We start from the raw sequence: 25,404 nt of genomic DNA on the forward strand, positions 1-25,404 counted from the left end.
GGGTGCACAACACAACGTCTTTCAACTCTTGAGAAGAGTAATGAACTCAGAGCATTTCTCAAAGAGTTGTTGACTATGCACAGCCCTGTCAGCACCTTTGATCCTCCCTCCTAACTGTGTCTTATTGCACCTGAACAAAAGAAAACAGTACTAGTGCCAGCTCACATGTTAGGGTTCGTAACTAACAAGCATCATTTGCTCTTTATGAGCATCTCATCTTCAGGCTATTGGCTTACTTTTTTAATCTCCAGTATCTTTTCTGTACGCTATCCAATTTTTCCACATGCATTTTAATTTGTGGCTAACAGACTTGGACCTTCTAATGACTCACCAGTGATTTGTGCAAAGGTAGTCACCTAGTCAAGTCCAAACAGCACTGTGCAGAACTTCACGAGTTTATCATAGCTGAGTAGGTTGGCAATAGTAAAAAGTCACAGTAGGCAAGTACAAAAAATGTTAATGCATATTAGAGAAAATAAATTCAGCTAACCAGACAAGCTGTGATGAGTTGCGCTGGTGAAGTGCTCAGATACTAAAATAATGGACTGGATAATTATCATAGGCGGGAGTATGATAAACTCAGTGAAAACCTAGAGTTATTGACCTGGCTCTGTTTGTAGCATGTATAATGTTTGGATACAGTAAACATTAAAAACCTGATACTTAATTTTCTCAACTATGGCCTATGCATAATAATTCAGTGAACTTTAACTAGATAAGAAATTTAACTTGCCTGTGTTGTTCATTATGAGATCATTCAGGATTAAGAAAAGATTGTACTAATACTATTGTAGCCATCATTACCTAAAGATAGAAACAATTAAAGATTGATAGAGAGAAGTTAGTATGTTACATATATTTGATTAGACAAATCAAATAAAGCATATTTGATTAGGCAAACTGCTAGAGTGTGGAAAAAACAAAGTTTGGAGGGTCAAAAAGTTTTTTCAGGTCTGAAAAGTAGTAGCCTTCACAAATAAACATGACCTCAGAACAACCTTTGATAACTCAAATAGAGAGGGAAAGGGAATTAGAGTGTTAAGGAGCATATCTTCTCTGAGAAGCAGGAAGATAGGTAATTTATTTTCTCAAACATGGAAGAGGCTAACTAGAGGTTAGAGTGCAAATATCTGTTGAGAATATTCTGATTTTCACTTTCATTGTTTATTGTATTAATTTATTGTTGTCTCTTTAGAGCCTCATATACTAAAAGTATAGGTGTCCTATCAGTAGTTGCCTTAGAAGCCATGATCTGCAAAGCACTTTATTACACAAGATGAACTCCATTGCCTAAAGCTACTTCTAAATGACACAAAATAAAAAAAAAAAACCCAAACCACTGTTAGCTTTAAACAAAAGTTCTCTCTGAAGAAAATGTCCTTCTGTTGTTTCCCCTTGAGCAATTTATCCAACACAAATGCAGCAGAGAGGGTCTGAAGGGAGGATGTGGCTCCTGGCAGTAGGCAGCTCCAGAGAGCTGCTTAGGCTGCTTTGCTCTGCTTTGAAGTTTTTGGCTTGCCTTTGGATTTTTCTGAAACATTGTATGGGGAGAAATTTAGAGTGCAGGTAGTTCAGAGTGAATTATTGATTTGTACAGATAATTAAGCCATGGGCATTGGCACCTCTGCCCTATTATGATTTATATGTTTCAAGCTTAGGTTTGCCAGAAGCCTGAAAAGATGCCCTTTTGTATTCATTATACCAGTCAACCAAAACAGAGTGCTCAAAGACATACAAACCCCAATGGCCTGATTTGGAAGAACTTCTGCTAATTTAGCTAGTAAAGATTTTTGATAGGGTTGTTCCTACATTTTAAAATTGGACTTGAGTTTGTTTTCTGAGTTTGCTTTTGAAACTCCATAAAAAGTCACCAATTTAGTCTGCAGAAATTAGGCTAGATAAATTCTGTTCAAAGCAACAAAGCACCTGCAGACTTTCCCATAGTGATGGCACTCATTTCAGTCTCTCTACTCAATCTAGCTGTCATTTTTTATGAAATTTTCAGGAAGCCAATATACCTGAGGTCTCAACCCTTCTGTCAGATTTGGTTATAATTGACTAATGGATTCAAAAGCTGTTGTGGGACCACCTGACAGATGGATAGACATGGCACTCTCATAAACTGCATTTCTGTAGGAAATCAGGCTAAAACCACTGATTTTTTTTTTCCAGCAGCAACCAAGAAGTATTTATTTCTTCTTGATCCATTTCTGTACAAAATAGGATCTATATTCATTCTTTCAAACTTTTTCTGACCTGGGGTGTGTGGTTCTGATTATATAATATAACTGAAGGCTTAAAGTCTATTTTAGAGCTGCAAATCATTGTAGATTTATTTATGTCCAGCTTACGAATAACGTGGAACAGACTACCAGGAGGAAGCTTCCAAGAGAACAAAGGAGAATATGTATACTGCTCTCTTTCAAAATGTGAGGTATGCGAATGTGCAGCAAATCAGATCTTCCTCCTGGTTTGTAAGGGTGAAAATGTGGCTTTATGTATTCTTGAGCCTCCCACACCACTGCTCCCCTTTTGAGGCACTGTTCATGTAAGAGAGCAGTGAAGGAGTTGCCTCTGCAAAGAGACTACAGTTTTATCCACCTTTACATTAAGCGTACAAGGACAGAAAGAGATTTTTCCCCTCCCAACCAGCCTACGTAACATCTAACAGAATATGTATTCTGATCACCACATATGTCAGTAAAGAATTATTGAAAAAGATTATCATTGTCCAGTGGAGCATGTAATCACTGTTATATTACAAGTGCAGTCTGGAATGGGATCTCCACAGTTTTATGGCAAGGATCAAGAACATTTCTCATTTTAAGGGAACTTTTGGATGTATTTGGTGGGCCACACACTAATAATGCATCCGTCTTGCTTTCCCAGTCTCTGTTCCACAGGGCTCTCTATCACTCTTACACAATTTTCTGCACCCTCTTGTGCTATTTAATGCCCAGCCATTTCACAGTGCACATTACTACTCAGGCCAGCACCTCACACTGCTAAGTGTTCCTCTAGTCCTCCATGCTGCATAGCACTATGCTGCTTAGCACATCCCATCCCAGAATATACAGATTATTTCTCATTCTTAGTACCACAACACTGCAAAGCACTCCCCTGAAAATGGCATGTCCATGCTGAATGGCTTATCCATGATTCTGCTTTCACACTAATTTCATTTAGATGGGAAAGAAGAGTCCATGGCATTCTTCTGTTTCAACTCTTGGTTAGTAGAAGAATTAGAGAATGTAGCCCTATGAGGCATTTATATTCTTCTGCTATCATTTCAGGACAATTTATTGGCACAATTATTATGCACTAATAATAAGTCAACTACTGATTAACTTGGAGTTGTGTTTGCATTGACAAAGCATACACAGGTATCTTTAGGCTTTAATTCTTCTGTTTAAAAAGGAAAATATATGGAAAACATTCTCTAATGTTTACTTAACTTCAAGGCCTTTTAAAAAATTCTACCTTTGATCATTAATCTTTGATGGGTTAATATTTCTATGAAGTACAGTTTTATGTATTTTTTCCAAGTTTTATTTCAGGCAGTTATCTTTGAAAGATAATCTTGTGAAGTATAGAACTGATTTTTTTCTCAGTCATCATTCCCATTAACTGTGGACATTTTTGAGCTTACAAAGCATTCTAAATTGATCAGTTTAAAATGAAGGTTTTTGCAAGGTTTTTTCATAGTTTGGCATCTTCAAGTGTTATGTGTGTTTTATTTAGTTTTATCACTGTTCTGATCATACTCCCAGATTTTACTCTGAACCTCCTTTTACTGGGAGCATACATGTAGAATCTTTTCTTGTTAGTGTCTGCATCCACTAGTTCTAGGTCTTTCACGTGCTTACAGGTAAATCTTACATTAAATATCATGTTATTCATTTGTGCATGTGTTCTCTCTGAATGTGGGACTGAATCAAATACTTTCATGTAGTCCAGCCAAACTGTGTTAGACTCCTTATGTTAGTTAACATTCTTTATAGGCTTTTCAAGCAGAAGTTGATCCTTTGTTCCTCTCTTTTTTTTTTGTTAACATCCTTCTGCCATCCACCCAGTGAAATATCAGTGATTACAGTCAGGTGATACAGTCAGTATTAGCAGTTCCCAATTGACTTGGGAAGATGGAAACTTTTGATGGCTCTTACCTTTCTTTCATTTCTTAAGAGTAATAGTATTGTTTTGCTTTCAAGGTTTTCCTGTTAGTATTTGGCAATCTTTTATGCCCATCACTGCCCTTGATGTCTACAATTTTGTCTGTACTATAATTCTACAAGAACTACATTCTGTTTTATGCTTGTAAAGCTCTCAAACACCGAAGCTCTGGCTCTAGTTGGAACATTTAGGCACTGCTTAATTGCAAACGAAAAATAATGCCTGTTTAAATTATTTTGCATTAGCTTCTTGCATAAGGAAGTTGCTCTGATTTTAGCTTTGCGGTACTAAATGATGCAGTGCGCATAGATAGGTCTTTTGAGAAGGGGCACAAAGCTGTAGAAAAGACAGCTCTTCCTCTGATCCACTAAGCAAATTAATCTTAACTAGAGTCTAGTTTGTACATTAGAATAATTTTGATCTGCTTTCTAATTGCATTTGACTCTCAGATTCTTCTGTCTGTTCATCTTACCCTGATTACAAACCTACCTCAGAACCAACCATTACCCTTGAGTACTCAGCCATTTTGCCTCTAGCTCCTTCATTTGCTTAATTGGCTCATGCAAGATGTTTAACTTGCAGCCAATGAGACAGGCAGCTCCTCTATACACATTATATATTTCCTTTCTGATCAATGCTTATCAAAACCAGTCAGCAAAAGCTTGCTTCCCCACCCTCCATCTTTTGGTTTTGTGCTAGCTTTTAATTATGATTTTGTCCTTATATGGCTGAGTTGGGGGGGTGTTATTGTCACAATGTATTAGTGTTTCCTAATTTCTGCTGAAGTCATCTCTGTCATGTATTAAGTTCAGACTACTTTCCTCAATTTCTGTGCCAAATTATTTTCCAATTTTTGTCAAAGAAACCATGTTATGAGTCTTCCTTCATTCTAAAATTACCTAGCTGTAGTCAACTCTCAATTACCTTTTGCCATTCTGTTCTGGCGCAGGTTGTCTGTGCTGTAAGTGTAGAGACCGTCTGGGTTAAACAGTATTACTGATTAGTTGTAACCCAGTGCTGCTCTAACACTCTTTCTTACAGCATGGAGCTAGAAGTAATAGTCCCAGCTATTACTGGCTGGGACTAGCTTCTATAGAAGCTTTAGAAGCTAGTCCCAGACAGGCCTACACTAGCTGCATGTCAGTACACCCTAGTTGCCTCTGCAGTAAATTTCAGTACACACTGAAGTTTTCTGGATCCATCTCAAATCTGGCATGGAGAAAATCAAGCTGGAGTAATAAGTGCTAAGGTAAGTGCTACAAGAGCCACACAGGTATCGATGCTCAGGGTTGCACAAGAGCTTACGTTTGAACACAGTGCTAAACCCGAGCTGTCTCCATGCATTGGTGTCACAGCAGGCCAGACTTTATAAGCCCTCTTGGCACCTGGTATTCTGGAAAGTGTAATGCTAAGGCTGGGAGTTTAGAACAAGGGGCATGAGAGAGGAGATTTGACACTCAGCAGTGTCTGACACCCTCCTCTGTCTTGGCTCTTTCTTGGTGGGTCTCAGATATTGGGCTATGTTGGGTTCTGTTAGCTGTGAAAGAGAGTATGGGTAGAGGAGCTAGAGCAAAGTCAGCATCTCTTGTGTGGCTCCCATAGAGATGAAAAATAAATTTTTTTTCCTTAAGCCAAAAACCCTGATGCCATTAGTATAAAATCTTCAGATTACATGGAAAGGTTTAGTCATCTTACAAGAGCAAAGCAGGAACCTGGCAATATACACAAGTTCTTACGCTCATATGGCATATACACCATATGGGAAGTCCAACTACATCTCCCTACAAATATATCAATGCATGGAAATTTGGAGCATATGTGCTGGCAAAAACAAGCACTTGCCAAAAATGTTAGGGGTTCCTAGACTTTCTACATTAAGGTTTAGATTCTGCATTGTAGTAATAAAGTTGTGGCTTGTTTCAAACTGTGCATCATTATTCTTGCTGAAACATGCCCTTCATAAATTACCTTTCAAAGGCAGAACAATCCACAGGTTATTTTTGGGGATTTTTGGTTTGTTTTGCCTTTCTTGGGAAAGTAGCCAGTTATTTTGGTAATAAAGTTACAAATAAATTGTTAAAATTTGTTTTAAAAGAAGAAATCTGACCATAGTACAGTTTTAGTCAGCCTTTTTGGTTTTGTTATTTCCTTCTTTTACTGTCTCATATGATTTTTGTTCTCCTTTCCCACAGAATGCTTGTTGTGACACTCCTGTCTTATCAGTATGTTTCATCATCTCATTAAAAGTAACCTGTATTAAAAATTAAGGATATCACCTGTGTGTACTGACTTCTTAAGCATTATTTAAAGTCACCTTCCTGCCAATTGGTTTATCCAAAATAGTTATGAGCTGAGCTGTGAAGATATGTTTTCTTTTTCTTCTTGCAGACTGCAAATGATAACCTGCATACAGACGATGAGCATGAACTCAGAGGAGGTAAAGCAAGCTATCTCTGTGTAGTGTGCCTGGATGTTTATTTCAATCCTTACATGTGCTATCCATGCCACCACATCTTTTGTGAACCTTGCTTAAGGATGCTTGCCAAAGACAATCCAGCCAGCACTCCATGTCCACTGTGTCGAACTATAATTGCCAGAGTCTTTTTCCAAACAGGTATAAAAATGAAAGTTTTTACAATACAGAAAAATATTTGTAGCTTTTCCTTCCTGTATTTCTGGTCTGAATAAATATGTAGTTAAAAGGATAGTAAAACCCTGCTAACCAAATATAGTCATAAAAATAGTCTCTTGTCCAAAGAAATAATAATATGCAATGGAGTACATCCAAAATCCATGCAGAGCAAAATTTGGCCATGTTATCCATTGTGAGGTTTTCTTTGCCTTTAACTCTTCCTAAGACTATTCCATGCAGGCTTTCTTAAGTGGCAAGAAACTATTCTGGATGCATATTTTTAAACTTTTTGATTTTTTAAGTGAGGTTCTGATATTTTGCATTTCTTTTTGGTTTCCTCTTGCTAAATAATCACAAACTCTAAACATTATAAACATTTTCTCAAAATATCTTGCCAGAAAAGCATTTTAAAAATTGCTAACTTAATGACAAAAAAAATATGCTCTTTTCTTGGTTTTATGACTTTAATTTAGCTACAAGTGAAAATAAAGGCTGGCAGAACTATAGAATTCTCCTAACTAATCTTGTTTTAAAATTCTCCCTTCCTGGCCTCTTACACCCTCATCTCTAGTGTTCCTGACTTTTAGCAGTAGGAAAACATGGTGGGTAAGTGGTGTTTGATGTCAGAAAGGGTACAGGGATAAGAGAGGGTAAGTAGTGCTGTAGATGGAATACCTGGAGCAGCATGAGTCAGTCTTTTATGCCTGGATCTTAAAAAGGTAAATTCAAGCACCATGGATAAAATTCCACTGTGATATCTGGAGCTAGACCCTTTATAGCACTTAAAACTGTGCATAGACAGGTCACAAAATAATGAAAATGACAGCCATGCAAGAATGCTTGTTTATTTTTGCATGCTGCAGAGATCATGCAGCCATCCTGTTTAAACTGAGAGAGTGCAGTGACAGGCTGGGGATGCAGATTAAAGTATGATTTCACATTGATCATCAGAGCCGCTCAGCTTCTATTTCTGGTTGTGCGCAGACTTTTCCAATGCACAAGTACAACTTTATATAATTTGATGGCAGACCAGTTTGAAGTACTGACTGGGCTAAATAAGAACTCATTTGGGTGGGAAGGAGGCATTTTTCAGACAAACTAGTTGCCCCAGGATGGTTCAATGGGAAGTTGTTGGTGACCAGGGACAGGGACTAACTATGTCAGCACTGCAGCAGAGAAAATGGACGGAAAGCTGAAGGCTGAACACTCTTAGCATCCTGTCTGGCTGGTGTATAGAGGCTTCAATCTGTTCTCATTTCATTTGCTTAATGTTTGATGCTCCTTTGGATTTGATGTACAGATGAAGTGCGTTTCACCAAGAGAGAATTGCTTATAGTTGTTGTAGGGCTATTTAAACAAGGAAAAGCTATTTAACAGAGTTGCTGCAGTAAAATATTACTGGGAGAGCACAAAGAGAGAATATGGATGCTTGCTAAAATGTATTTGCAAACCTTTTCAACACCTTTAAAGTACTGTCATTTAAGTGAAAGATTACCAGGATTATTTTTAGCCTTTGCGTACTTAATGTACAATGTGTACAAATACCTGATGGGAAGGAATGAAGAAGAGGGAGCCAGACTCTTCTCAGTGGTGCCCACTGACAGGACAAGAGGCAATGGGCACAAATTGAAACACATGAAATTCCATCAGAACACAAGAAAACAGTTTTTCACTGTGAGGGTACCAGAGGACTGGAACAGGTTGCCCAGAAAGGTTGGGGAGTCTCCATCTGTGGAGATATTCAAAACGTGACTGGACATGGTTCTGGACAAACTGCTGTAGCTGACCCTGCTTGAACAGGGGGGTTGGACTAGTTGATCTCAAGAAGTCCCTTCCAACCTAACACTAACTGTGAAAATATTAAAAGGTATGTAGTTTTATTGAGGAAATGGATTTGTGTGGCTAAAGTGTAAATACAGTGTCATAAATATGTAAACAGAGAGTCTACTGTAAATAGAGAGCCATAACAGTATATGAGATGTGTTTAGTATAAACAACTTCAGATGAGATAAATCCATATGGCCTTACAGCAGCTATTTCTATATTGCTATTCAATATATAGCAATATATGCTTGACTTAGCAATATATTTGAAAATAGATACACTAAATTAACTTTGTTTTATTATACATAAATTAAGAAAAATATTTTGTAATTTCCCAGTGCATAATGTATTGAGCAGCTTTTAAATCAACCAAGAAATATTGATGATGATATCATATCCTTAGAGAAATTAATAAAATCAACACATTAGGGAAGATGGATGGTGCCAGACCAATGTAAAGGGTAGTAAATATTTTTTTTTACTCAGAAGATTTATTAAGCCTTTTAAAAGTTATGCTAAAGTCACTGCTGTTATAGGTTTGTGCAGCCAACGAAGCAGAATTGCTAGCATTCTTTACATATTTCTCTAATCCTACAGCCTGGATGTCTTATTTCCCTCACTAATTTATTCTGGATACTTTCTGCAGCTTTCCTTTTGTATAACTGCATTTTATTTTACAAGGATATCTCAAAAAACCCCCATTTAAGGATATATTCAGAAGTTTACTTTTTAGCTTGTACAGTTTTGCAAACTGAACATAACTGCAACAGAAGGATGCATGTAACACATCAAAAAAAGATGAAGGCTAACAGGTCAATTATCCACCGATTATGAAGAAAAAGAGTGCTTAATCCAGAGCTAGGAAGCCAGATGTGACCCACGAGGATACTTCCTCTGGCCTGTTGCCCCCTTCAAGTGAGCCTCTTCCACTGATTCCCTTGAGAGTGAGTTCCAGTCCAGATATGTTGCTCTGATGGTGTCCGCCGTGCATTCCCATCTTTCTTAAAGGCTTTCTTAAAAGCCCTTCTCCCATCAGGATAAACTCATATCTGGTCAGATGATAGAGTGCCCAGGGTACACCTAAGACAACAGATTTTGAACAGCAACCCACTTCAAGTAATTCTGTCTTTTAAATGCCTCTCATAACAGGGGAAAGAATGAGCCAAGGAGTGGTTTGTACACTTCCATTCATATAAAGTTTCATTTATGTTAAATGTTTCCAAGAAGGGCCAGATCTGACACTCATGTACAATAAATCTACCACTTCGGAGAAACACAGATTCAATGTACTGTTTGTGCATGAGAGGGCCAGGCACGTGGCAGGGAAAGGGTCACATACAGAAAGATAGGTGGTCTGGCCAGCCTGAAAGGTTCTTTCATTAAAAGCCTAACCAAGCAACCTTCTATAAACCAGTGAGAGTTGTCACCACCACCTTTTCTGAATAACAGGAATTTGATGCCTCACCAGAGGTTTCAGTGTTTAAATTTGGACAATAACATTGAAAGAACTGAGTCAATTTTTATGGCCTCTAGAAGGAAACTAAAATATTCTCTTCAGTTGATGTGAGTGGCAAGCAGAGTCTCATCAGAGGCTGTTTCTCTGAATCCGAATAGTACTTAACCCAAATATGTTCAGTAGCATATAAAGCTCATATAAAAATTAAAAACCGCTAGTGAAAAATACACAGCTTGTTCCTTTTACATTTAGGAGAAAAAATGGCTTCTTTACCTTCACTGACAGAGGTTTATAGGTGTAGTAGCACTGTTCTCACATAATGAGATAGAAGGATTTGGGGATTTTTGTACTCTGCATATGTTGTATAGCCTCGTTCCACCTGCGTTCTGACATGGTGAAATACAGGATAATTTTTAGAATAAGACCAGCATATTTTTTACTTCAAATCTGCTGTCGCCTTCCTCTTACATAGAAAGAGCTACTGCAACCAAAGGGCATTTGGAATTTTTTCTTCTTTCTGGAACCTGCTCACAAAAAGCTTAGCTTTCTCAAATTTGCCAGAGAAAAAGATTTGTCCCTTTCATAAAATATTGATTATTGAAAAAGTATGTAAAATTGCAATGAACCAGGTAAAGTAATAATACATAAGCCTTTTCAAAGATCTGTGAAGGGCCTTTTCTTTCTTTTAAGGTACAGAAGGAATTGTGGTAGCAGCTGCTATTATTAATATTTATCTGGAGCCATGGTGGTTTGAAGGGCTAAAATTAGGGGGGTTGAAGTTTTCCCTGTTAATTACTAGCTTGGCAACTCTGTTATCAGCAGATCACTTCTTTTCTGTAGTAGGAAAATACGGTTATTTTTAAGCTGTTTTCCATTGTTGTATTGCTATGGTTAGGTTAATTTTGACAGTTTTGAGTTGCAGTCCGTGTAGATATTCCCCCAAATTATATCCTGAGGAGCTAATGATTTGTTGAGATTAATAAGTTAAGTCAACTCTTGCAATGTATCATTAATCATTCTACAAATGTGTTCTTAATTCCTGTTAATCCACAGCATTAAAAAAATCTCCAAAATTTTTTTCAGACTTTTCCCCTCTCCTTGCATTACTGGCTGTTACTGAATGATGGTGTTAAAACAAAAACCAATGTGAACTGAGAATTAATACCACAGTCAGTTTGATAGATGTCATTTTCATTCATAGACGTCATCATAGTTTTGTAAGTTAAATAGCCTGATTTATTACGTACTTCATTTTGCTAGAATTTGACATCATCTTTCCTAAATGCTTTAGTTCAGAGGAATAGAATCAAAACAGTGTGTTTAAGACTTGTTCTTGCTATATCTGGAAATGTTTGGGTTTATGTGATTTTAAAACACTTTAAGAGATGTTATAATCAGAAAAAGGATTACACAGTAGATAAGGCATTTTTATTTTGTAGTATAAATGTATGCAAATTATTGCTATATTTACAGCATTGATGTATACATTCTTTTCCATTAATTGTTGTAGAATTAAACAACTCTACCAAATCTTTTTTCCCTACGGAATATTTGAAGTTAAAAGAAAGTTTTCAAAAATCAAATTCTGCAAAATGTCCTCTACCAAGCTGCAAGAAAGCCTTCAGAGTTATTGAAGGTAAGTTTTTTAATTTTTCCCTAAACTTCACTCAAGTCATGAATACAGTATTTGAAAATAAGTTTCTAGCTAATCCATGCCATAGGAAATCAGAGATGGATGATTATTAAAGTAGAGCTGTGTTAAATTCTCCTCATGTGACTCATACACAGTGCTTTGAATCTAAAGATAAACTGCAAATTGTAAAAAGACAATTTGTGTGTGTACCTTTTTATTTATTCTTAAATCTTTAATTTTGTGCACATTACCAGGATAATTGTATGTAGTTTCCTGTTTGGAAAAAATTGTGTCTGCATAGTGGAATAAAGAAAGTGACTCTGGAAAAAAAGTTACCAGTACTGAGTGTGGTCAATAAAGACCTCTCCCCCCAAAAAATCAGAATCAGTCTTTTAGGAAAGAAGTCATATAAAAAAAAGTTGGAATAATATCATATATATTATTCTGTATTGCTTGTTCTATACATATGAAATGGAGTAAAGGGGTGGGGGGGTTTAGCTTTATTTTCTGTTTGTTATATGAAGAAAGCTTAGTCCTCTTGTTGCTACTTTAACACTTAAACATTTCCATGGTTATTAACTGAAAAACATTTAAGTTAGAGCACTGAAATGTGTGATTCACTGTTTACCCATGTTTCCCTGTTTTCAGCTAACGGCCTTTCTTTACCAGGCCTCAACTATGTTTATTTATATAGTTGCTTTCTGTAGTGCTGAGTCTTGCTAGCAGATATATTTTTCCTGTTTATAAGAACAATATAGATTGCTTCTAAAAGTATGTGAAAAAAATAAAACAGGACATCCTTTTTATATTCCTTTTGTGAGTCTATCCAGGCCTTTCTACAGGTTAAATTTGATAAATTCTGGTCCTCCACTTATAAAACTGTGTCACACAAGGTTATGATTTGATACTGAAAATAACAAGAAATGCTCGTAGCTATCAAAAATGAGCAGACTTGAGAAGTTTGAGGACTGGTAGAACATCTTTGGTATTACTCAGAGGGGAAGCTATTGGCAGGAAAAACAAAAATGAGTATTTCCTTTCTCTAACAGCTGTTAATGTAGTTTGGATGTTCATGCTGAGCTTATTGTTTTATTATAATCCATTACATTATGTATGTGACATAGTTCATATATGTGCCATAATGTCATATGAATTATGTCTTTCATAAATGTGAAAAACTACCATGCTGAGCTTTGTACAAAACATAAATAATTAAAAACAAAAGGAAGATCTGGAGAGGGCATACAGCTTCAGTATTGTGCTACCTGAAAATTGGGCATGTTATTCCACAAAGGTAATTCAGAATGCTGGACTTACATGTCTCCAAAGGATAGCCTAAAAGTCCCACACTGAATGGGAACATCATTAGAGCTAGTTAACAGGAAACCTGAATCACATAGTCTGAAACTTTGTCTTTGCCTTCTTAAATACAAGTGTCACTGCCATGTCTCTTTCCTCTGACTTTTTGTTTGAATAAAAGCTACTGCAGAGTTTGTGTTGGTTCAAAATGCAAGTGTATAATATTTTCTTCCTGGATTGCTTTTTTGGGCTTGCATCTAAATTGTGTTTGGCACCATCTAAAGTTCCATATTTGGTATTCTTAACTTTGCTTATGTTCCCTGCCTCAGGAGGCTCCCAGGGACTTTACAGGCATAGAAGGCTGAGCATACTGGCAGCAAAAGACTTCTGACACCGTAATAGATGCCCTCGCAAATGTAAACCCTAATATCACTGAGAGAAGTAGGGGAAAAGAGGCTGCTTAGATTAATTTTTGTTTAATTAGGAAGGTAACAGCCTAATAAGACGTTAGAGTTGCAGAAGGCAAAATATAAAGAATGGGAAGAAGAAGAGAGTGGGTGACATGAGTGGAGTGACTGGAGTGAAAGGGGGTATGATTACAGTGCTTAGAAAGTGATGAAAACATGCAGTTTTTGAATGTGAGAATAACTGCCTCTTTATAAGACAGTACTGCATTGTCAAAGAAGAAATTCTGTGGCTCTGTTAGAAATGCATGTGCTCTTTTGTCTAGTTCATATCCAGCAAGTGCAGTGGTCACCAAGAATCTGGCAGCTACTTTCAAACTTCATGTGATTCAAGTTTTCCATATGACAAAACCTCTTCCAGAATATTGTTTTAATACTCCAGACACAAAAATGGTAAACTTCAAACATGTAAACCACTCATTAGAGATGCTAGACCTGATAAAATCAGACCTCAGAATTAGATTGGGATGCAAGGAGAGAAAGATGGCTGTTGAGAAGCTTAGATTATATAAAAGATTTATCAGTTTGAACTAATTTAGACTTTCTGAACATTGCAGGACTGCTGGATAAAATCAAGCATCTTTTCTTTTTCCTTACTTTTTATCCTGAACTGATTCACTGAGCCAAACAAATTTTCTAATCAATACATGAGTCTTCTTTCATATGAGAATTTCCACGAGGAATGTAGAATTATCTTCTAACTAAAAAAAGCTCAAAACTGCCATAGCTTCTGTTTTTATACAAAAGACTTCAGCACTGTAGCACTTCTGTGCTTTCAGCTGATGAAAATTGCTCCAGAGTAGTTTATCCTTATACCACACTGTATTTTTTTCCAATTAAAATCAGTAACAGAATTCCCATTTGTTCCATAAACATTACATATGCCATTGCTCTGTATATGGTATACTCTATTTGGTCAAGGATAGGTTAATGATAAAACAGAAATGCTATTCAAGAATGAAAGCCAACCTTCTTTTACCTTTCAGATTTTTAATATATGTGAAAGTTAACAAGCTAATTTAAAATATTCCTCTAAAATGTCTTTTGTTTTATATGAGATAAACAAAGATGTTACATTAGTTATTGTTTTGAGTATTGGTAACTTTTAAAAAATATAATTGCACAATAAAAATAACATCTCAAATAACGGTTTCCTTAGATTTAAAAATAAATAAATAGTGTAGTTTAGATAGGATAGTTAAATAGCAAATATGCTTGATTGGATCCTGTTATCTAATATTTATAGTTTAATAACATCATGAGTGTAGCCTTTGCATGCCATTAAATTGGAGTTGCATTCTATAAACACTGTACAATCACAGAAAGTTCACAAAGGGTAAGTCTCCAAAAGCAATTTGATACCAGAAATGTGGATTAAAAGAAGTGATAAAGATCATTTAAATTGAGAATACAATACTTCATTTGACAGTGACTTTGGTGTAGCCAAGTGCAGGAATTCAAAAACCAGACTGAGACAGTTAGTGCACTGTGCCTAAAAGGGTTATTTCAAAAGCTTTTGCATAAATCTGAGATATTCACCAAGCCTTCACTTCTGCACCTCAACAAGCAGAAGTGAATCTGAAAGAAAAACAAAATAAAAGGGAAGGGGAACTTTAAGGTACAAAGGTCAGTCTTTGAGATGTCTTAAGCTTCAGCCCTGCTAGCACTGCCACTTTCTATCCCTGCTGTTTTCCCAATGGCGTTAGTACAAAAAGTTGTGTATCAATAGCCTTGTTTATCTTTTGAGCTGTTTTGCAAAGGCTGTTCTTTAGAGACTTCAGAGCCACAGTCCCATTGGAAAAGATATTTCATAGCCTTTTCCCAATCCTGAAGACTGCATCCAGAGCTAGCCTATGTAGGAGAGTGATATACCTCTCAGAAATTATGGCTGCTCAGTCATCTCTATTGGTTCATCAGTGCATTGAAGGGAATCAAATTCTAGCTAATCTGTATGTGTCATCAGGATTGCTTGTTTCTGTTTAACCGCGATATTATAAGACTGCTGTGCCAGGAATATTGGTAGCTATAATTATGCAACACCAAGGATTGTGATACAATAGCCATGGCAAAATCCCATACCGTAGCCTTTCCCCATATATTTCTTGATGTGTCCCTGAATGGATGTTAGATAGGCGTCTTTAGTTCTGCTTAGGGAACCAAGTGTTCCTACTGGCCGGTAAGACAAGCTAAGAACTTTTTAGACCTCTCACCCAGCTGTGGTCCCACAGCTGTACTGGAGGGACCCAGCTGAACTTGTAGGGGAGTTAGAGGTATCATACTTTTCACCCTGCAGCTTACAAATTCCAAAAGTCTTTTAAGAAGGTTCTTTTCTGAAGATGCTTGAAAAAACATAGCTGTGTTCAGGGTAAGAGGGAAAGTCCTCTCATCTGTTAGTAGCTGGTTAAAAGATAACAAAGGATAGAAATAAATGATTCAGTTTTCTCACTGGAGGGACATTAGCAGTCTGGTCCTAGATGGGTCTATGGTACAGTTTGTACTATCCAACATATTTGTAACTAGAAATGGAGGTGATAAAATTTGCTTACAGTACTAAAATATTCAGGATAATAAAAATGAAAGCCATTTACAAGCAGTTGCATAAGACTGTCATGATACTGAGTGATCTTCAGCAATGTTTACATTCTTTTCCTTTCATACCAAAAGGAAGTAGTAAACTGGAAGGGTACAGAGAAGATAAATAAGGATGTCAGTTTTAAATTACTTCCTGATGAGGAATATGTAAATAGACTAGGATGCTTCAGCCAAAACAAGAGATGACTAAGAGGGAAGGTAATAGAGGTAATTAAAATCATGAGAGGCATGGCAGAAGTGAATGGGCTGCTGTTATTCACTGTCTCATAATAAAAGAACTAGAGGACATTAAATAAAATTATCGTTACCCCAGAGCATGGGTTCAAATAATGGCAGATTCTTGGAAGAAGAATGCAGTAAAATCTATTAAACTCAAAGATACCACATTTGCCTGCAGAGATCCTTGAACTGCAGGTCCCTGGGGGCTGAGGGAGTATACCAGGAAAGTATTGCAATATGCTTTCCCTGTTCTTATGTTCTTTCCTTGCAATTCACCAATTCCTCATTGTTCGACCTTGTCAGAGAAAGAATGATAGGGTAGGTAGACCTTTAGTCTACTCTAGTATGCCTGTTCTTATGAGATATCTTACAATTTGATGACAATGATATCTTCTGTTACAATTTTAACTTAGGCATCATAAAAGGTTTTTATGTATTTATCAAATAAGATTATGTAAATATTTTTATTTGCCCTCTGAAGACAATTGGAAACAATACTTTGTCTTAGTTAAACCACCCTAGGTAAACTTTGAACTTCTAGCTTTGTGAAGTAGTAGTCTTTCATCACAGAATCTGTTTAAAGCATAAAATATCTCATGGTCTTATTTTTTTTTATGCTTGGTGTAAGATTCTGCTGAGACTAGTTTAGGTTATGATGGGTATCTGTGAACATGTGCAAGCAAAGATGCCTTCTGTCTTCATCACCAGCAAGAATTAGCAAGTATCTTTCTATGTAGTGGAAGTGGGGAATGATCCTTGCCAGCTATGACAAATAGAATGGCAAAAAGATAGATTGTGGCCACTAAGCAATGACCAGTAAAATTAGTTACGTTCATAATTAGCTGTGAACTAGCTATGTTTAGTAAAGGTTATGTGTGGGGATGGGAATCTCCTGAGTTTGATTTTAATGAGCAAACATTGTACCACCTGGCACGAGAAGGCACGTAAACAGAAGATAACGGAGGAAGCAATATGCTGCAGCTGAAAGGAGGAAAAGGAATGTGCTGCAGCTGGAAGGAGAAAACAAGATGAAGGCATTTTGCAATGAGTGAAGGAGGAGGAAGAATGGGCCAGTCTGCTAGAGCATAGATGTGCGCGAGCATGAGGCTATAAGCTGTCTGCAAGCTGCAGGTAGCGTGTGTACACTTCTGCTTGCTATAAAAAGATGCTACAAAGAGCAATAAAGGTCTTTGGCTACTGCCTGCCAGAGTCTGTGCTGCTTAAATCCCCACAAATGGCGCCCAATGTGGGGTGAAAATGCTGGAGCAGAGCACCGGTGGGGAGCCAGCTGAACAAGCCACAGCCAGCGGGAGATGGAGCAGTCTCAGGAAAGAGCTGGAACTGGAATTCTGAATCATCACCTCGTCAGAGTAGAGGTGAGCAGCTGGAAACTTAAAATGGGATGGCAACTAACGAAGCAGAAGGAATCTATACTATGTATTATTAAGGAACTGTTAGAAAAGTGTGGAATTAAGTATGATGACTATATCCTCCACCTATTGCTTTCATGGCTAAAACTCTTTCGGCCCTGATGATATCAAGTGATTTCGGACAGTCTCCTCAACAACAGAGACTAAACAACAGTGAATAGAGGTTTCAAGCCATGACAATGAACCCTTAGACTATGAAACCCTTAGATTATGATCTGGCTGTTCACTGGCAGGCCGTTTGACAATAAGCCTTGGAATAATTGAGAGGTGATGGGAATTCCCTGCCTCCAGTGTCCTGGATCAACACATCACGCATGGACTTTGTGCAAATGTAATCAAATGTAATAGTTGTGAAAGAAACTGGTAATGTTACTTTCAATTCTGGGTGGGAAGGTGCACAAGGTGTAAAGGGCATACCACTGGGAGCACCGAACCACAGATTCTACAGCTAGTGTGTGGGAGATCACATTGTGTCCCCCAGCTGTGGACTGTGTGGGAAACGGACTGGGAAAGTACCAAACGACAGTGTGACAAACGATTTGGGTGGAAATGGAACAAAAGAGAATGTAAACCATGACGCCAGTATGGGGGGGCGTCTTGTGGCTAGTATCACTGTGTGCGGTGGTTGTGTTATGGGCACCCTCACAGCTAAAGGAAAATGTTTGGGTGCCTCTGGCCAATCAGACAGGACAGGATTCCATCTGCCTGTCGATATCTTCCCCCGGTAACCCCTTTTCTACCTGCCTAGTGGGGCTTCCTTTAGATAATTGGGACTTGGGCCTGATTAGTCCTTTCAAGGAGGCCTGCAGGGGGGGATGACATGCCACTGACAATTGGGATGGATGCCTACCACATCTTAATCACTTGCCAATAGAACCTCAGGAACTCGAGCTATTAGGGTCCATAAAAATGGATTGGTGTTTGTATTTCAATTATTCAGGGGCCAAGGTTTCCCGAGCCTGGTCAGTTAACGCTACCCTGGGAATCTATAAAGATGAATCACTGTGGTGTAACCAGACAAGCAGCAATATATCTAAATCATCCAATGCACCTATAGGATTACCCAGGGGGGTCTTTTTAATATGTGGAGACCGGGCCTGGCCTGGCATTCCCTCTCATATTAAAGGTGGGCCGTGTTCATTGGGAAGACTAACTCTACTAATGCCAAACACGACTAGCCAAGCTAGGAAGGCTATGTTTAGTAATGTTCCTTTGCATCCTGGTTTGTGTGCCGTGTTTATTACAGGGAATGTGAAAAATGATTGAAAGATTGGTTTCAGCAGTGTTTCTAGTAAAACAAAAAGGGGGAGATGTGGGGATGGGAATCTCCTGAGTTTGATTTTAATGAGCAAACACTGTACCACCTGGCATGAGAAGGCATGTAAACAGAAGATAATGGAGGAAGCAATATGCTGCAGCTGAAAGGAGGAAAAGGAATGTGCTGCAGCTGGAAGGAGAAAACAAGATGAAGGCATTTTGCAATGAGTGAAGGAGGAGGAAGAATGGGCCAGTCTGCTAGAGCATAGATGTGCGTGAGCATGAGGCTATAAGCTGTCTGCAAGCTGCAGGGTAGCGTGTGTACACTTCTGCTTGCTATAAAAAGATGCTACAAAGAGCAATAAAGGTCTTTGGTTACTGCCTGCCAGAGTCCATGCTGCTTAAATCCCCACAGTTATGTCAGGCATGCTTCCCCGGCACACTCCCCTGATCCACTTAGCACTGAAATGCACTGCATAGTAGAGCAGTTTGTACTGAAGTAGCCTCTAAAGAGTCTCAGCTCTGCTGATGTAAACACATCTTATCTTGAAAGTTTGCCTGATGTTCAGTGCTTTGATTCAATACCTCACAGAAATCCCATTTACTATAAGAATAACAAAGAATTTGTGGCTGAGAAAAGATTGTAGAGAGAATCAGTTGGCTTCATCGCTATCAGTTGGCTTCATCGCTATCATTGAGTTAATAGAGAAAAAAGGAGGACGAACATTGTTTTTGCTACCTAACATGCCCATGATTTCCGTTTCATACGTCTGTACTAGTGAGACAGACAGATCCACACCAGTCCAAAATTTGGACATGAACGTGAGTTCAGTTTGATCCTAGAGCACTTATTGGGTAGAAAACTGCTAAGATTTCTGGAGGAATATGGTACTTGCATAGCATAATTATAAAAAGTGAGGCAACATTTTTTGGGCAAGGCAGGGTTTTGGAGACCCCTAAAAGTGAAAACAAAAGTTGAAATTTGAATTTGATGAAGGGACAAAAGAGGAAAACATGAAAGCACAGCAAACAGTGGAGTAAAGACAGGATATCTCGGAGACTTTTGGTGAATATCTTAGCTGAGTAGATAAGGATGGGTGTTTGAAATGGCATCAGAAAAAGTCAGAGTTAACCATCATTACACATTTAATGAAGTATTAAAGGAAGGATTTTTTAACAGTTTATAAACATAGTTTTTCTTTTTTAATTTTAAATAGCTTCTTTCTTGATAACCTTTTAAGTAACTTTTATTTGTGAAAATTTATTTTTAATTCTTATGAACAAATATGAAGGCTTTTCAGACAGCTCTTTCCGTAAAACCTTGGTCAGTTTCTTAAAAACTAGTTAAGTAATGTCAGTATGAGAAAATTTTCAGTTCAGAAAAACTATGCCAGCTTTCTCAAGATAGTCTTGTGTTTTGTATTTTTCATTCTCTGTAGGAATTAATATTTATTTTGTTTGCTCAGATGGGAAGTAGGAATTTTCTGAGTTGACATTAGCTGAAGCTGAATATGAATCTGTTCTAAGACAATGGCACAGCTCCAAGATAGGTCATTCACCAGTTTCTCTGAAGGAATTCAGGGAGGCATGCTGCCAGACAGCTAGATTTGCAAATGTAAACTAAAGGCTTTGTGTAGATATACACAGCCTTGTCTTAAGGGTTGTAGTGAGGCCCTGTATTCCCTCTGACCTTTGCTGTCAGACTGACCCTGTCTTAAGACAAGTAGAGCCAATTCATGAATTTATGTTTAAGAAATTATTTGCATTACTGTTATCTTAGTGTTCCACTAAAATTGGCTTAAAACATTAAAGCCTTAAGCACCGAAAGGCTTGTGGACAGCAGTGTATAACAAAACTCTTCAAAGTTTTTGTTAAATGATCTTTAGTATTAAATTAATATAATTTTTAACAAAATATAGCAATCATGCAAGTCAAGAAATAAGCATCTAAAGAGAATTGAGCACTATGCCAAGTAGCATTCACGCTAGAGACAAGCATCGGTATGAGATCCTTTTTAATGCTATTTTATGCTTATTCAATCTTCTTGGGCTATTATATTAAGCCTACCTATAAATATCAATAGCTTTTGCCTCTACATATTTTGTATGGTAGCAGTCCAAACAAATGGAGCCTAAAGGGAAGGAAGTAGTTAGGGAGCAGTTGTAGGGAAAAATGAAACTAGCAGGAGGTGATGTTATTACAGCAATATGATGCAAAAGAGTGAAGGGTCTTATGATGATAATTTAGCAAGAGTTGCTGACAGCTGCAATACAGTATTTGATCAGCTGGGGAGATGGCAAACATAAAGAAAAAAATAATCTTGCAACATGATTTTTAGAAATGTTCAGTGATAAAAAGTAGGAACAAAACAGAAGAGGGTGTTGATGATTGTCCTGGTTTCGGCAGGGATAGAGTTAATTTCCTTCCTAGTAGCTGGTACAGGGCTGTGTTTTGGATTTAGGATGAGAACAAAGTTGATAATGCACCGATGTTTTAGTTGTTGCTAGGTAATGCTTACACTAGCCAAGGACTTTTTAGTTTTCCATGCTCTACCAACTGAGAAGGCTGCAGGTGCACAAGAAGCTGGGAGGGGGGCACAGCCAACCTGGCCAAAGAAACATTCCATACCATGTGACGTCATGCTCAGTACATAAACTGGGGAAAGCTGGCCGGGGGGGCTGCTGCTCGGGGACTGGCTGGGCATCAGTCGGCGGGTGGTGAGCAATAGCACTGTGCATCACTTGCTTTGTGCATTATTATTATTATATTATTATTATCATTTTATTTCAATTATTAAACTGTTTTTATTTAAACTGTTTTTATTTAAACTACCCACAGAAGTATAAGGCTCTAGTAGACACTGGTGCACAGTGTACCCTAATGCCATCAAGCTATATAGGGGCAGAACCCATCTGTATTTCTGGGGTGACAAGGGGGATCCCAACAGCTAACTGTATTGGAAGCCGAAGTGAGTCTAACTGGGAATGGGTGGCAAAAGCACCCCATTGTGACTGGCCCAGAGGCTCCGTGCATCCTTGGCATAGACTACCTCAGGAGAGGGTATTTCAAGGACCCAAAAGGGTACCGGTGGGCTTTTGGTATGGCTGCCTTGGAGATGGAGAAAATTAAACAGCTGTCCACCTTGCCTGGTCTCTCGGAGGACCCCTCTGTTGTGGGGTTGCTGAGGGTCGAAGACCAACAGGTGCCAATCGCTACCACCACAGTGCACCGGCGGCAATATCGCACCAACCGAGACTCCCTGATTCCCATCCATGAGCTGATTCGTCGACTGGAGAGCCAAGGAGTGATCAGCAAGACTCGCTCACCCTTTAACAGTCCCATATGGCCAGTGCGGAAGTCTAATGGAGAGTGGAGACTAACCGTAGACTATCGTGGCCTAAATGAAGTCACGCCACCGCTGAGTGCTGCCGTGCTGGACATGCTAGAACTTCAATACGAACTGGAGTCAAAGGCAGCCAAGTGGTATGCCACAATTGATATTGCTAATGCGTTTTTCTCAATCCCATTGGCAGCACAGAGGCAAACCCATCTGGGCTGCCGCATTGTGGCAAGATATTGCTGCCCGGGTGGAGAACCTGGTTGTAAAAGTCCATCATGTAGATGCTCACACACCCAAGAGTCGGGCCACTGAAGAACATCAAAACAACCAGCAGGTGGATCAGGCTGCTAAGGTTGAAGTGGCTCAGGTGGATCTGGACTGGCAACAGAAGGGTGAATTATTTCTAGCTCGGTGGGCCCATGACACCTCAGGTCACCAAGCAAGAGATGCAACATACAGATGGGCTCGTGATCGAGGGGTGGACTTGACCATGGACGCTATTGCGCAGGTTATCCATGAATGTGAAACATGCGCTGCAATCAAGCCAGCCAAGCGGTTAAAGCCTCTGTGGTATGGAGGATGATGGCTGAAACATAAATATGGGGAGGCCTGGCAGATCGATTATATCACACTCCCACAAACCCGCCAAGGCAAGCGCCACGTGCTCACCATGGTGGAGGCAACCACCGGATGGCTGGAAACATATCCCGTGCCCCATGCCACTGCCCGGAACACTATCCTGGGCCTTGAAAAGCAAGTCCTATGGCGACATGGCACCCCAGAAAGAATTGAGTCAGACAACGGGACTCACTTCCGAAACAACCTCATGGACACCTGGGCCAAAGAGCATGGCATTGAGTGGGTGTATCACATTCCCTATCATGCACCAGCCTCCGGGAAAATTGAATGATACAATGGACTGTTAAAGACTACACTGAGAGCAATGGGTGGTGGGACATTCAAACATTGGGATAGGCATTTAGCAAAGGCCACCTGGTTAGTCAACATGAGGGGATCTGCCAATCGAGCAGGCCCTGCCCAGTCAGAACTTTTACGTACTGTAGATGGGAATCAAGTCCCTGTAGTGCACATAAAAAATATGCTGGGGAAGACAGTCTGGGTTATTCCTGCCCCAGGCAAAGGCAAACCCATCCATGGGATTGCTTTTGCTCAAGGACCTGGGTGCACTTGGTGGATAATGCAGGAGGATGGGGAAAAAATGGGGTACTGGAAAATATGGGACTTGAGCATGACGTAGATGGTATAGAATAAGGGGTGGGTATCGTCCTGGTTTCGGCAGGGATAGAGTTAATTTCCTTCCTAGTAGCTGGTACAATGCTGTGTTTTTTATTTAGGATGAGAACAAAGTTGATAATGCACTGATGTTTTAGTTGTTGCTAAGTAGTGCTTCCACTAGCCAAGGACTTTTTAGTTTTCCATGCTCTACCGACTGAGAAGGCTGCAGGTGCACAAGAAGCTGGGAGGGGGGCACAGCCAACCTGGCCAAAGAAACATTCCATACCATGTGACGTCATGCTCAGTACATACACTGGGAAAAGCTGGCCGGGGGGGCTGCTGCTCGGGGACTGGCTGGGCATCAGTTGGCAGGTGGTGAGCAATTGCACTGTGTATCACTTGCTTTGTGTATTATTATTATTATTATTACATTGGTGGTGGTGGTGGTGGTGTTGTTTTATTTCAATTATTAAACTTTTTATCTCAACCCATGAGTTTTTTCTAACTTGTGCTCTTCCAATTCTCTCCCCCATCCCACCGGGGGTGGGGGGGGAGTGAGCGAGCGGCTGTGTGGTGCTCAGTTGCTGACTGAGGTTAAACCACAACAGCCTTATAAAAAGGAGTCCCCCTTATACAATCAAATCTTGTATCCCATATGAAAGGCTTCAGGACATGGCTTTTTCAGATTTTCAGTAATCAGTTGCTTTTCTAGACCCTTTGCAGACAATGTTCTTTGACATCTTGAAAAGCAGTTACTGTGTATTCCCCACTAAATTGCCTGTATGCTGCTGATTTGTTCATGGAGGACTCTGCATCGCACGCACAGCGAGTTCAATAAATCAGATTTTATGCATGTGCAAATAACTGTTTACACACAATTTATTTCTCTGGGACTGTCGCAGATTTCAACATTTAAACCAGAAGCCCTGCAAAAGCTCTGTAGCCAGTAAGACAGACATCATAGTGAATATAAAAATGGTTTCAGATAAGGATTATGTCCAGCTTAAGTACAGTTTACATCCAGGTTTTCTAAAGCCCAACTGCTAGCAGAAAGTAGGATTCTTGGATTTTGAGGATGTAAAAGGAATGGAAAGATGTTTAGGCCATCATGTAAGTTTAGTCACACATGGTATAAGGTGCTGGCAGCCAGTGAGAGCCCACAGGTGAAATCAGAAGGGCAAGAGCAGAGAAATATTCAAAGAGAGCAGAGAGACAGTGAGAGGAAAGTAGGAGTAGGATGGCAAGGGAGGTTTGGGAAGAAGATTGGACTTTGCAGTGAGAAAGGCCTTGAAATGGGATGGTAGAAGGAAAGCTGGAAGTTTCTGGTGTGTATCCTGGGGCACGAGGAGTTTGGAATTTGAGGGCGCTCTCTAGAAAAAAATGAGATTTTGACCTCTGAGACAATAGGTGTGTGGAGCTGAAATATCTGAGGCAGGAGGGTAGGGAGGTTCAAGCTTTTCATGCAGGAGGAGGAGAAAAGCTAAAACTCTGTATCTGAGAAGGACGGTGATTGGGTTGAGTGGCCTTGGTTTGGGGATGGAACTGGGTGCTTTGGGGACTTGAGTTTGGTCGAGGGCTTGAGACCAAATTAGAGCTTGGGACATGAGATCGGGAGTCAATGGGACACGCTTGCAGGCATTCACACAGGATAAGTGCCATCTTCTCATAAACCTCTCTAGCAATATATGCTCTTTTTGTTGGAAATATAGAACTCATAGCTCATTTTAACTAGCAAATCTTGCAATTTAGCTATTATATTAACATAACCAGAATATGACGCAGCGTGATGTGCATATGGGAGAAGGCTGGTGTTTATGCAAGAAGTTTGGGATGATACCTCATCTGTGAAAGA

General features: G+C 39.1%; 1 protein-coding gene across 1 annotated transcript in view; it reads left to right on the forward strand.

Annotated features, from left to right (window-relative positions):
• Window positions 1-25,404, forward strand: part of LOC143172019 (E3 ubiquitin-protein ligase RNF180-like) — a 95,577-nt gene that overhangs the window by 61,575 nt on the left and 8,598 nt on the right. The window contains exons 5-6 of the mRNA XM_076361234.1: window positions 6,559-6,784; window positions 11,593-11,718. Of these exons, the coding sequence (XP_076217349.1) occupies window positions 6,559-6,784; window positions 11,593-11,718 (352 nt within the window). The remainder of the gene's footprint in view (window positions 1-6,558; window positions 6,785-11,592; window positions 11,719-25,404) is intronic.

Source organism: Aptenodytes patagonicus, chromosome W (genome assembly GCF_965638725.1).
Source record: "Aptenodytes patagonicus chromosome W, bAptPat1.pri.cur, whole genome shotgun sequence".
Lineage (NCBI taxonomy): Eukaryota > Metazoa > Chordata > Aves > Sphenisciformes > Spheniscidae > Aptenodytes > Aptenodytes patagonicus.